We start from the raw sequence: 14202 nt of genomic DNA on the forward strand, positions 1-14202 counted from the left end.
TATTGGGACAAAACTCGTATTTATTTCTATCTTTTTTTTAATAAAAGTGTTTCTAGTAAAGTCAGTTATTGTGTTTTGTCGTCTGGTCCATTTGGTCCATTTCTTTGTATTCTACTGCGTTTAAGTTGCTGTCCATGGTGCTGAAGTGGAGAACGCTCCAAAAACAACAACAACACACACAAACAAAGAGTCTGGGGATCTCATCTTCACTTATGTACTTCACTGATTTTATCTTGTTTAAACAAACCTTTTTCAAATGTAGTATTTTTAAGCGCGTTATTTTCAGAACAATAAAAAAGGGGTTATACTCTGTCGAGCCTTTCAGTTGATTTTATTGCACTTCTACTTCGCCAGATTTTACACTTAGTTATCCGCAAGCTCATATTTATTCAACGCTAGTTATAAACTTGACGTGTGTTACTGGTCTCATTTGTAAAGCAGTGGATATAAATAAAATATCAATAACTTTTTTTTTTTACAGTTTTGTTTGAGAACTCTAGATGGCAGCATTGGTTAGTCTGTTAAATATTCTCAGTAAAACAACGGACGCTGTGAGTCAGGTGACAAGTTGTTTTCAGCTTTAGTTTCCAGACTACGTTTTTTTTTCTCCTGACACTAAGTTTCGATTTTCATAAAGTCAATTCATAATTCACCTGTAGCACCTGTAACATTAAGAAATAGAAAATTACACCACGATGATGGTGGGAAGGGATTTAGATTAGGGTGATTTCAATTTGTTCAATTCGTTGTTTAATGTTAAGTGAGGATTTATGACATTTTAACGATGCATGTTGATGTTAATCCACTATGATTTTGTTGGTTGAGTCTTAATACATTATTTTTATTTTACGTTAACTGAACAGTTAGGGGGTTAGGGTTATTCTTTACAGTCATCTGCACTTTTAGGCGGGCATTGGAAACAACAAATGTTTAAAAACACTACAACTTTAAATGTTTAAAATTCATATAATTCAAGTAATATGTGGCTGGGAGTTCGTTCTCACCTCAGTTTAAAATGTGGGATTTATTTTTTCACATTCTGTTTTCTCATATTTCCATAGGGAAAATGAGTTATATTGGTAGTTTTTATTTTTTGAGTAACTTTCTGTCCACTTCTGTCAAGTGAAATCAGAAAGGTCTGTGATGTGCTCTCTCTCTCCATCTACTCGTTCTCTCGCTCTCGCTCTCTCTCTCTCTCTCTGGACTTTCCGCCCCCACATGTCTACATACCTTTCTCCTAATATGAATTATCTCTACTGTAAGTCAAGCGTGTGTGAGTGTGAGCATCTTTTTGTGCACACTGACTTGGTTTGTGTCTCACCAGTTAGACTCCCCGTCCTCTCCCTCCTCCCCACTGCTCATTCTCTTGGTTGTAGGTGGGATGCTCTCGGTAGAACAGCTGAGTTTGTGGTTGAGCCGGTCTCGGATACTGACCCAGAATGAGGGAGCTCCTGCTGTTACCTTGTCTTGCTTCGATTCAACAAAAGAAAGAAAAACAATGGAATCTCTGTTGTGATTCGTTTACATCATCTGCGATGTCGTTTAAAAAAGCGGTCTGATTCTTTTTCTCGTTTTTTTCTTAACAGTAGCAGCTACAGCAAGAGATTAGGGAAATCAGATAACGAGCACTGCACACTCCCCAGGCGTCTGCAAACAGGTGTTTCCATCCTATGACTGCGCACCGAGCTTCATTCACGACTACCATGTGTGCGACCATGTAGTTTAGCGGAAAACTGCTCACAAAACTGTATTTGTGCGTATTTGTTGTGATGCCGAGAAAATGATACATTCGGAAGACGATGCAATGTGCTGTGACCAAAGTCTTTGTACAGCTTCGGATGGAACGTTTGTTTTTTTCCCTTTTCGTTACGTTTCACTTTTTTCTCGAGGCTACAACGGACAGTTTCTGAAAACCGACTAAATTAATGATCAAAATGATCCATGTGGACATTATCTAGCCATCTTCGCTGCACCCCTGGGACTATTTCATTTTCACTATAGTGCACTTTGAAAGCTCTACAGTAGCCTATATTTAACGCATCGTTGTTGTTGCATCGGATTTTGGACATTTCCCCTCAGAATCCAATCTCTTGGATTCAAAGGGGGTGATATCTTTCCCGTTTCTCTGGAAGTTTTCCCCCCAGAGCGCTGCCAAACTGGCTATGGCGGCAGCGATTGCCAGCTCCCTCATAAGGCAAAAAAGGCAGGCGAGGGAGCGGGAGAAGTCTAATGCCTGCCGCTGCGTTAGCAGCCCCAGCAAAACCAAAGGAAGCTGTGAAAAACCAAGTCGACTAAACGTTTTTTCACGAGTCAAACTCTTTGGTTCCAAGAAAAGGCGAAGGAGACGACCAGGTCTGTTGTTGCAATTTCATCAGGCTCTCACATTTTTGATCTCTGATCATCACCTTTCTTATTACAAGTGCCATTTTTTCAGTTAAAAAAAAGATATTTACTATGTACTGCTCACTTTCTCGGAAAATATGGATGACAAAGTTGGTGTAAGATTGAAAGGGACGCTTATCAAGTGTATCAACACAGAAGTCGCCTTGCATCTCAAATAATAGTGAGGGATAAATCAAATCAATCGCTCGTTGCCTATCTACTGAACTAGATGCAAAAAAGGCTTAGGTGATTAATCACATAAGACTTCACTGTCACAAATTAATAAGATTTACTGTTCCAATTCCAATATAATCACTCCATCAAAAGCAATATAAATTTCACTCTTTTTAGTTTCCAAAATGGCTGTAATACTTGGTTTCCAGGATGGCAGAACTTAAATACAGATTAATATTCAACTTCAGATACACACATTTAAATAAGCAGGTCTCAACTTTCATTTAGAATTTTAAGCAAACCTCACAATTTGCTCCAAATAATATTTCCTGCATGCTGTTGCCAAATGCTTTGTTGTTGAAAGTTATCCAGCAGAATAAAAAGCATTGGCAGATACAGTATTGTTCAGAATTTTCTGTATTTTAGGTATGTAGTTCTACTGTGACATGTAAACCCAAGTCCAGAGTGGCCGCAATTTCTTGTATTATTGCAGTGGCCTCAAATCTTACTATAGTGTCAGTCTCCTTATGTTTGTGGGTATGACCCTATAGCCTTACAACATTCATCTCTGTATTTTCTTAACACTTTATTCTGTTCAATTCACTCATTTTCAAGTCGTTTTTTATTTCTGTATATAATTCACCTGAAAGTTAAGACGTGGTTATATAACACTTTCACTATCCTGCAGTTTTTGCATCTCTCTAACATCCAGTTTCCAGTTATCCTGTAGGGAAAGCAACGGGTGTTGTCTTTTTGGCCGGTATATGGTGCCTCATCTTTAAGGAAATGCACTATATGTACATGCAGCTGTAGAGCGAATGCATTTAGTCTCCTTTATGTCTATACGCAAAGTTTTATACCACGATTATTACGCTAGCCCTGCTTTATAGACTGAATAAACCTTGGCGCAGCTAGAGTAACCTTAGTAAGGCTGATGATCACAGTACTGAAAGATGGATGAGATGATAGGACAGCTGAATGGTGTGGTTAACAACAGTAAAGGACACTTCACTTGGGACAGTAACCAAAGACTGAAGAGCACTTAGCACTTATCAGACACTAATGTAACACAGGCAGGCAAAACAGATTTAATATTTAAAACTATTGTCTTTTAAGACCTTTCTGTTGATGAACACGGTAGTGCAGGCTTTTGCTATTCTGTAAGACTATCTTGATTCATTTCATCTTTTTTTCCAAGTCTTTCAACAGATATTTCAGAAATCTAACGCTTTCCTTACCATGCAAAATTAGACTGAAGTATCATGCACTGTAATTCGCGGTGCTATTTGTCTCTTAAAGTGTGCCTCAAACATTTTGAGAGCATTTAATATACCATTTTTCATTGAAGTTTAGATTTTTATTAGTATTCCTTGTTACTTTTGTAGCTGTACATCTGTTGGGCAGGTCTGATGGAGTGGAGACTGACAAGAAGCATGGATTGAGAAAGAGGGGTTACTTGCAAGAAATAATTTCAGCCATTTTAAATCACTTCTTGCCCTCAGAGCCAATTTCGTATGTCGATATTCTTGTCCATCTTTGGTCTCATCTCTGTTGTTAAGCTACTGGCCCTTAGATTTTGCAGAGGAAAGACTGAAACCATACTTTTTAAAATGTTGACACAACACAATTTGATATAATTGTAGCTCTTAATAGTTTGCCATTTAAATGGTCAGTTGAACGTGTCTGACTGCAGCTTCTTTAACTGAGGCCAGAATCTGTCTCTAATGCTGTCTGGAAAGACATAATTACCTTAAAATGTCTCTAATTCTTTTCCACAAGAAGGTGAGAGCAAAGTAAGTGAATATACTTCTTCCAGCATGTTTTTACTCATTTTGGTTGCATTTGTTCAACTGACAGGTGTCTCACAACATCGCATTCATTTGTGACTATTGCTCCTTTTTTATCTCCCATCACGTGTGCCACTCAGCTTCATTAATTACCTGTCGACTCAAGCGATTTATTTTGCTTTCTTTTATTTGTGGTTTTAATAGCTGAAAAGCTGGTGGAACACAGTACAATCCAAGCACCAGTATGTCCCATTAGAATCCTACAAATCACTTCATCTTCCACCTTGTACGTTGTGGTTTCATCCTTGTGTCCTCCTCTCTGCTCTCTACTTCCGCAGAGCCCCAGCTGAAGGGGATTGTGACGAAACTCTACAGTCGACAAGGTTTCCACCTGCAGCTGCAGGCAGATGGAACCATTGATGGAACAAAGGAGGAGGACAATGGTTACAGTAAGTTTCACTCCTTTCTACAGAAGTATTGATTCCACTTATTTTTCAATCATGCACCCACTTTACCTTTTGTCAGCACTATGCTATACTATGTACTATAATTGAGGCTACACTACCTATATTCATCTTGCAGTGTGTCAAGACTGCTTCAGGTTTGTCATGAAGTCCATGTTCCTTAAACTGCTATAGGAGAGCTGATATATATTTTTTCTCCTTATTTGTGGTTTTCTTAGGCTTGATTTTAAATGCTAAACTCTAATAGTGAGCAGCATTTAAACTGTTCAAAATGGATCTTGACTTTTTTTTTTCCATTAATTTTTTCTTTGTACAGAGAAAATACTAAGTTTGTATACATGTTTCCACGTATACAAACTAAGCGGTGAAACAGTGACCCTGTTTAATTTGATCTGATCAAAATCATCCTTTTCTAAACTGAACACAGGTCATAACAGGCTTTTCACTCCTACACACTGCCTCTGTCATGAGATCTAGTTTTGCCTTACACTATGTGTGGATGCATTCCTTTCGTTGCCACACACCCACTAGCTCTTTGTTTTCCAATTGATTAAAGAGATCAATGGAAGTGGAATAGCACAGGCACTTGTCTCGTAACAATACAACAGACATTGACCAACTTTTAATTAGACGGTGCAATGAGCACTACTACCCTCAAAGATTAAAATGATAAAATAGCTGCTGAGTGACTATAATATTTAACAATGTGGAAAAAGTGTGCACAGTATTCTGTGAAACAGGATTTATTCAGTGCTGTGTAATCTCACCACTAAGTGGATGTAAACACTACTGAGGCCTTTGAATTAGTATTCATTGAGTCCCTTGGTGTTTCCAACATATAAATAGCAACTCTGTGGATGTAGGATGTTTTCTAAGCAGAACAATACCTTATAATTTCCTGTGAAGTTTGTTTCTTAAATATAAGAATACCAAGTTCCATAATACACAGAGCACACCGTACCTTAGTATAAACAAAGCTTATGAAACATCTTAAACAAACATGCACCCAAAAAACGTTGCACTTCACTTCTTACACAGACCAGCCCACCCATAATATCTGGATGGGCTCATTTTTATTAACTTATGCAACAACTGACCTGCATTATGGGACTAAAATAGTTTTGAGGAGAAAAATAAAGATTGCTGCTGAATAGGAAAAGAAGAAAGAGTGAAGCTCTTTGCACTGCTCCAAAAATAGCGTTGTTAGGCGCTGGGTGCGCTTGTCTCCATGGTGACGGAGAGCACAGTCCTCTTGGAGCTACTGGTGTCTTGTGATGGTGGGAGAGGACCTTCTTAAATGTGTAGACACACACACAGATACACAGAAAAAACAAAACAATACAAAACAAAAATTAAACCCAAAAACAAACAAAGATTTGATGTTTGCTACTTTCACTTGTTTAGAAGACCAAGTTTGTCTGTTAAACCCAGACACAGATAAGACATACAAGTCTCACAGAATAATATGGATTTTTCCTCCCATATCATACAGTATCAGATATTTTCTTGTGTTGCATCACAACTAAGAAAACCTACTGGGGAAACAAGCACTACAATGAGGCAACTCATTTTTGTTTTGAAAGGAGGGCATTTCACGGTTCAGCATGCACACTATTGTCAGTCTTGTGTTTGCAGTAATGCATTCATACCTCATACCTCATACCTGTTTGAATCCGTAATTTTTGATACTCTAAATCCCAAAGGGCAAACTAATTGGCACGGCTCCTAATGTGTAACACATCAGTTATGTCGTACACAGTCAAATCACATCATGTTTTTGCAGCTGAACACAAGAATCTTATTTATTATTTATCTAATTCATTGTGTTTTTTTTTAAGTAACCCACTTTCCTCAACCAACGAGTCACTAGTTCAACACTAATCTCACCAGAGAAGTGCCTTACACTGTTGTCACCACAGCTTCCTTTTAAGCTTCAATACTTTGTCATATTGTCATATTCAGGCTGCTCTAATTGCTGTCATGTTGCTCCCAGAATGAGTAAAAGAAAGTATTTAAAATTTGACTGTTCTGTGGCTTCGCGGCTGTTAGTACGTGGAACTTAGACAGCTTGCAAGCAATTGTGAAAACTGTCCCTCAGGCCCCCTCGCCCTTCTTACTCCATGTTCCTCTGTGCAGCAGGAAAGGTCTGTGAGTGGGTGGTAGACCTATCATCCTCTCCAGTGTGCTCAGGTGTTTCTAGGATTCAAGAAGTAATTGAGTTTCACCTCTCGAAAATCCCCATCAGTAAACCAGCTGGTAATCCTTCTGAAATGAAGTAGAGTGCAGATGTGTACGTGCGCATCGCGGTGGGAGTATCGTGGCAGAAAACTCAGTTGAATGATGCAGTGAGAAGGGTGCAATTACAAAGACAAGAACAGCAAGAGGTTTTAGAGAAAAGGAGCCATTAAATCAGGTCAAAATGACAGACAAGGAATAGTCGATGCAATATTGAATTACACAGGTCCAAAGTGGGGGGGTGGGGGGGGTCACTAAATATATATTTGGCAATCATATTTATCATCTTAAATGCATAAGCTAGAGTACACCTAAAAATGCTGCAGAAACTCTGTAGTAGGTCCTACGTTTGAGCTGTATAGAACATCAATATGCACCAGACTGTAATTTTTAGGTCTTCAAGATAGAGCGTTATGATTTTTAGTGCCATCTTTTTGAAAGCTGCAGTAATGATGATGGTCTTCCTTTCTGTGTTTGAGAGGGGATGCATCTTTAGCCAGACAAGTTAATTAACAATCTGACTTAAATATACTGCACCTAAGAATCTCACTGAGAATTGTGAGTGCATGAAAGAAAATCTATCATACAAATGCAGCATTCAGGAGCAGTAAGCAGGAGTTAGAGTTGTTAGGAGAGGAGAAATAAGCAGAAAGTCCGATTATATAATGAATAGATTAGAGAAAAAGTATGATAACTGTTGTATATAAGGGCATTATAAACTAGACGTTACCAAAGTACTTTATGAGAGCTGCTTATATTACTTGTGATCAGCCAAGTCACCATTTAATTCATGTGTCATTTTAAATGGCTAGAAAATACACTCATGGGATGGATTATTTGAAACATGTCATAATAGATATTATAATAGCCAAGTATGTGAGCAGGTCCAAGAGTGAACGAGTCATGCATAATTCAGTTGTTTGCCTAACAACGGCCCTGCTAGTGTTTTTCTTTCCAAATGTCACCATTGCAGTGCTTCTCAGTGGCAGGCGTCACTAAGAAGACTGACAGGATGGTTGGATGTGCACCCAGAGGTCTTGCATGTACACAATCATTGTTGACAGAATGTCTTCATAATCAAATTACTGAAGATTATGGTAAATGTCTCCTGATTAATGGCTTCAAGCTCAGAAACAACAAACCTAATGGGCTTGTGACTTTTTACTCTGCAGCTGACTCAACTATACAGCACCTAAGAATCTCTCTGAGAATTGTGGATGCATGGAAGAGCATTCGCCATGCATAAACAGCATTCATTAGCATTAAGCAGGAGGATAGCTTGGATAGATGATTTGAAACATGTCAATAAGGATATTAGAACAGACAAGAGTGTATTTTTGGAAGGATATTTCATGTGGTGACTGAAGACGGAAACCAAAATAAAGATTAAAAGAAGAGGAGTAGAGAGATAAGAAAGAGACAGAGCTAGACAGTGACTGGTTCTGGGACTTTTCGCAGAACCAGAAATGACCTGAAAATGCAGTACAAAGTAAATATATCATGCATTGTGTATAATAAAAAATCCAGAGAGAAGGGAGTCAGTAGTTTTTTTTATTAAGAGCAAAAGAAATAGCCTATCATAAAGCCCCTATAGTGTGCTTTGCTCTAAGGACTTTACAGATCTACTAAGTGGCTGACAAGAGGATCTATAGTAAGGAAGCACACTGACTCACAGCTCAACTGACAGAAGTTTACTTTGTCTTCTTGTGTGTGTAAATTGAAAAGTTCTTATAATGTGATAATATAAACTCTTGACACTCAAAAGGGGAAATTTAAGAGAAATGTTTTTTTTCTATGGACTTTACTTGCTTTATTTAGTACCATCAAATGTTACAACAAAAACCCACAGCAGTGGCAGTGGAATTTGGGAGTGTGTCCAACAATAGTCAGTACAATAGGCGAGAAGTTTCCTTTTTTGGGAACAGAAGCAAGCATGGAGACTCTCAGGTGGACATTCATGTGCTTTCCTCTAGTCAGCCTGCGGTGTTCAGTGCCAGCAACTTATGAAATCTACACGAGCACGTGCACACACACACACACACACACACACACACACACACACACACTATACAGGCTAACACTAATTAGGTAGAGATATACTACACTCAGCAGCCGGGCTGCCGCTGGCTCTGTCAACCTCACAACTTGCTTTCAGCCCTCCGGTCATAGACAGGTTTTTGTATATTTGTGTGTGTGTGTGTGTTTGTATGTGGTCTATGCATGCAAAGTTATGCAAGTTTTTCTTTTTCTTTCTTCAATGTGAATGCAGAATTAGCAACACAAGAGATAAAACAATAAACATATGGTTGCTTTCTTTGTTACCATTACCAGTGGATTCTTCAATGATTCTCAATGATTGCATTTTGCTGTACTGGCTGTGCTTTGACTACAGTTACTAAAAACAGCATGACATGTCCTCCTGCACTTGTGGCCATAGTAACCCCATTTACTGTTAGATGACATTGCTGCTGTAATATCAGTGAAACAATAAAATCATAAAACAGTATTGTAATTGGTTTACATTTACATTTTTTTTCAGTACAACTTCAAACTTGTGCCAAAGTTGCATTTTTTTTGTTATTTACCATATATGTTGTTTAACATAAGTGTACTGTTTGCAGAATAAATTTGTTATCATTTGTTTCTCTTGTCCAATCTCTTTCTAGCCATGTTCAACCTTATTCCAGTGGGGCTACGAGTTGTGGCCATCCAGGGGGTGCAGACCAAACTCTATCTGGCTATGAACAGTGAGGGCTACCTGTACACATCGGTAAGACACCTCATACTAAGCCTTACTAAAAAAAAACAGCACAAAACAAAGCAAAAAATGACCTAATTTAACATTAATATAAAGTTCAAGGAGCGTGTAAGCAGGTTCAAAAGTGAAAAAGTGCATAATTCAGTTGTTTGCCTGGCTAATGTTCCTGTTAGTGTGTTTTTCCAAATGCCACCGTACTGCTTCTCAGTGGCAGGTGTCACTAAGAAGACTGACAGGCTGGTTAGATGTGCACCCAGAGGGCTTCCATGCACACATTCCTTGTAGACAGAATGACTTCATAATCAAATTACTAAGAATTGTTCTTTATGGTAAAAGGTCTCCTAAATAATTAATGGCTTCAAGCTCGGAAACAACAAACCTAATGATCTTGTGACTTTTTATTCTGCAGTTGCTGCTGACAAATTATCTGTTACACATTTTGGAAATAACGTGATGAACAAAGAAGACGATCAAACCTCCTGGCCGCTCTGTCTCTGGCCTGAATTTACTTTTTCACACACACAAATACAACTTAATAAATAGGTTTATGTGGAGTTGAAATCATTACTTTAAATTGGAAATTGGCAGTAAAGATAAAACCTTAAATGTGAAAAGAAAATATTGACAATGAAAAATTAGTACTGAATGCAGACAGCATAAAATATGTAGCCAGACTCATTTGCTGGTTTTGTACTTCACACAGGCCATTGTGATTTATATATTGGCTACTGTTGATTTTTTTATTTACTTTGCAATCATTAACTGTATGGCTGCAATGCATAGACAGACATATCAACTACTTGGTGACAAGTAACAAACTAATAAAATACTAAAATTTCACTCACCAAAACTAAGACACAAACTTTTTAGATGACTGTAGCAAAATGAAAGCCATGAAATAAGTCACATAATCCGTTAAAATGATCCTAAAGGCACCAACAACACACAAATTAAGAAGTTCACTCTAATGATCACCCCATGAAAGAGGAAACTATCCAGAGAGCCAAAAAATCTTCAGTACCTGAAGTAAATATAATTTTTTAGCACTGCCAAGCTGGACATTTCAACATGAAAGTCTGTGGATTCTGATTACCATTTGGAGAAACTAAACTGCAGGTTTTTCCACTTTTGTGTTGGCTTTTTTTTGCAGGTTTCTTTTTGGTACTGAACAAAGATTTGCTGGTGCTTTGGTGTGAAGGTTAAGTGCTGATGGGAGGGACTAAAGAAAGTTTGACAATCCAGAGATAGTTTGCATGCTGTTTACGACATACTGGGACATTTTTCTTAAGCCGATATCAGCCTTAAGCCTTTGGCTCCCTGACAAAGCAATTGCTGCTATGAATTCATGTGGAACTTCCAAGCTGCAAGTGTGTCTGTTTGTCTTTGCAGTTTTTCCTCCCCTAAAAAAAAAATGGATCAGGCTTAAAGTTTGCTTGACTAATAAACATATGCACATTTGACAGAGATCCACTTGAGCATGAACTAACATTAACTAAATTGTGTATGCTAATTTAAATAACCCATAGTAAATGTTAGATAAGCCTTTGATAAGCCCCCTCACTTAGAGGGCTGTATTACTGCTATTGTACAATGTCTTACAAAAGTAAAATATCTGGCAGGTTCAACATCCAGTAAGGCAGAATTTAGTATGTGTACATACAGTAACCACTTAAGGTGCTTTATACTACATACTTCATTTACCCATTCAGTCATTTGTTTCTATGCCTAAGTGCTTTCTATGTAACATTCACACACATTCATGCTTTGATGAATCAAGGTTCAGTATGTTGCCCAAAGATACTTTGGCATACAGACTGGAGCAGCCAGGGATCAAAGCACCAACTTTATAATTAGTAAATGACCTGCTCTACTACCATGATCAAGTAACAATAATGCTATTTGGCAAGTTAAAAGTAAACTATAACTCAGTCAATTTTTCTATATTAAAACAAAATGATTGGCCTGCTGCAGAGGTGGCATTGCAGAAAACAGTTAGATTCAAAACAATTCAGCTATAGCAAAGACTTAGAGTCATTGGAGATGATATCGATGTGGCCTTTTAAAAAAATCTACAGTCAAGTGAGAAAGTTTCAACAGCCTTCAGTCTTTACTGAAAGTCTCTGAGATACTCACTTCATTTATTAAAATATTTTCTTACCATTCTATCACTTTGTAGACATGAATATATCCGTGCTTTAGGCAGACAGCAGGACAGGAAGAGTGACAATCTCTCTGCATTATGCAAATTTTATGCAGATTATATGGAAATTGTGCTCTGGCTATCCCCTTCTATCAACACCTTTCCTACATGCCAAAACATTAACAGAAGTTGAAGGGAAAAAAAACTGTCAATGACGTGAAACTGTCTGCATTAAAAATAATGTTACCATAAAAACAGACTTAAAATTAAAAACATAACAATAATTCTTATATGAAAATTAAACAACATAAAAAAGCTTGCAAACTGAGGTTTGACTAACAAACCATTAATTTCTTCTTCTTCTTCTTCTTCTTCTTCTTCTTCTTCTTCTTATTATTATTTACATTTTAAATTTGTAATCTAATTTTTAAGTTTCAGTTTTAGTTGGCTACATATGTTGTATTTGATTGCAACAACTCTGTTGTGAATGTGAAATAACATTTTAAAGCACATTTACAAACTAGACTAATCAGGGGTGGTACGGCTGGTTCTGTCCCTTCTATGCAGATAATATTCATTCATTCCAAACTTTCTGACCAGATTTCCTGAAATGTCTGACTGATGCCTTCTTGTTGAACCCAAAATCCAGTTCAAAGTCTATATAATCACATTAAGAACTTTCCACGTGTAAGACATCTGCATACATAAGGAGTCATTACTACACTAGATGGTTTGTAATGTCCTTTCAGCGCCCTTTTCTCATCCTGGTGAGATTCTGGCTGATTCTGGCCACATGATCAGTGTTATGAAAGAAAAAGACGTTGTGGGATGATCTGAGTTATATATATTTCCATCTTTTAGGGAAACAAGTACCCAGATCACCATATTGAAAACTCAGTTTCTATCCAAATGAGGGAATCCCAGTGCACAACTCTAAAACAGTATATTACATATACTACATATATATATATATATATATATATATATATATATATATATATATATATATATATATATATATATATATATATATATGTATATATATTTCAAAGACCTCAGGTGGAATAGAGTTGTTTTTTAAATTGCATGAATGTAGATGGGTATTGGGTTGTTGAGTTTTCTATTTCAGCTTAATTAGAGATGAAACTGAAGTGAATGGAAATCCAGCTATTAGTACATGTGTTGTTGGGATAGCTGCTCTGGTAAAGTGTTGGCTTCTAGCCACACATTAAGCCAGGAGTCAGTTATTGCAGGGAGAATCATAATCAACAGTGGAACAGCAGATAATGTGCTCTGGGTTGGGAATTGAGTGGTGCTGCTATATTATAGATATAGTTATATAGTTATTCTGCATTCATTAGTTTGTGCATAAAGAAGTGTGGAAATATGTTTGTAATGAAACAAAGTGGATTCCCAGAATTCATATATAGGCAGATTATATTTTAGACACAAATATTATTTTGTAATTAATTATAAATGTATATGCATTTTGGGGTTCAACCAGTCTGCATTTCCTTTGATCCCAATAAGTGAATACCTTGAGCATAGACTGTTTTGCCTCCCTGTGTATTCGATCATACATTACTACGTGTTCCGTACATTTTGGAGCAGAAGACATACACCAAAAAAAGGTAGTGTGAGAGAAATGAAAGTGAGAAAAAAGAATGCACATGTGTGGGTGAGACAGAATGCACCAGTGAAAATATATTCATCTATCAGCGTTAACGTGTGGGAGAGGAAGATCCAATTAATATGTAGTTTACTTTACTATCCTCTATTTTCCTGTTTGCTTCTCTCCTTTGTCAGAATTAATGAAGCATGTTTTGCATTAGAATTCGACTAATATTATTAACAAGGAATAACTGTTGGTGGTATAATCTAAAAGAATCAACAAAAACACGCAGTTACCAACTCACTGCTTTTTAATATGGATAAAAAAAAATTGCTTTCTGATATAGTTTCAGATCTGCAAGCATGTTTTTAGATCCTGAGCTAAGGTGTGTGCACATATCTCACGAGGTGCCTTTGAAGTGGTGTTATTAATTTCCTGGTGGGTCAAATTTGAATTAGTGTGAGTCACTATGGCTCCAGTTGAGCCTCGTCTAGACTGCTCTGTGCGAGCGTACGTGTAAAATGGAGAGTTCAGGCCTCTTGGGGTGAAGATATTTATCAGGCAACTACTGAAGTTTATAGGCTAAAATACCTGACATTTAAATCTATACAGTGGTCATACATTCTGTGAAATCCTGCATGCTCATTTAA

General features: G+C 37.3%; 1 protein-coding gene across 3 annotated transcripts in view; it reads left to right on the forward strand.

Annotated features, from left to right (window-relative positions):
• The window catches only part of fgf13a (fibroblast growth factor 13a), a 96767-nt gene that overhangs the window by 70015 nt on the left and 12550 nt on the right, over window positions 1–14202 (forward strand). For 2 of the 3 annotated variants that reach the window (XM_031734944.2, XM_031734875.2), the window contains exons 4-5: window positions 4682–4792; window positions 9709–9812. In XM_031734944.2, the coding sequence (XP_031590804.1) occupies window positions 4682–4792; window positions 9709–9812 (215 nt within the window). Of the gene's footprint in view, window positions 1–1366; window positions 2353–4681; window positions 4793–9708; window positions 9813–14202 lie in introns of those variants that run through there. The other variant, XM_031735009.2, reaches the window with a different exon arrangement.

This window comes from Oreochromis aureus, linkage group 2, assembly GCF_013358895.1.
Source record: "Oreochromis aureus strain Israel breed Guangdong linkage group 2, ZZ_aureus, whole genome shotgun sequence".
In the NCBI taxonomy this organism is placed as follows: domain Eukaryota; kingdom Metazoa; phylum Chordata; class Actinopteri; order Cichliformes; family Cichlidae; genus Oreochromis; species Oreochromis aureus.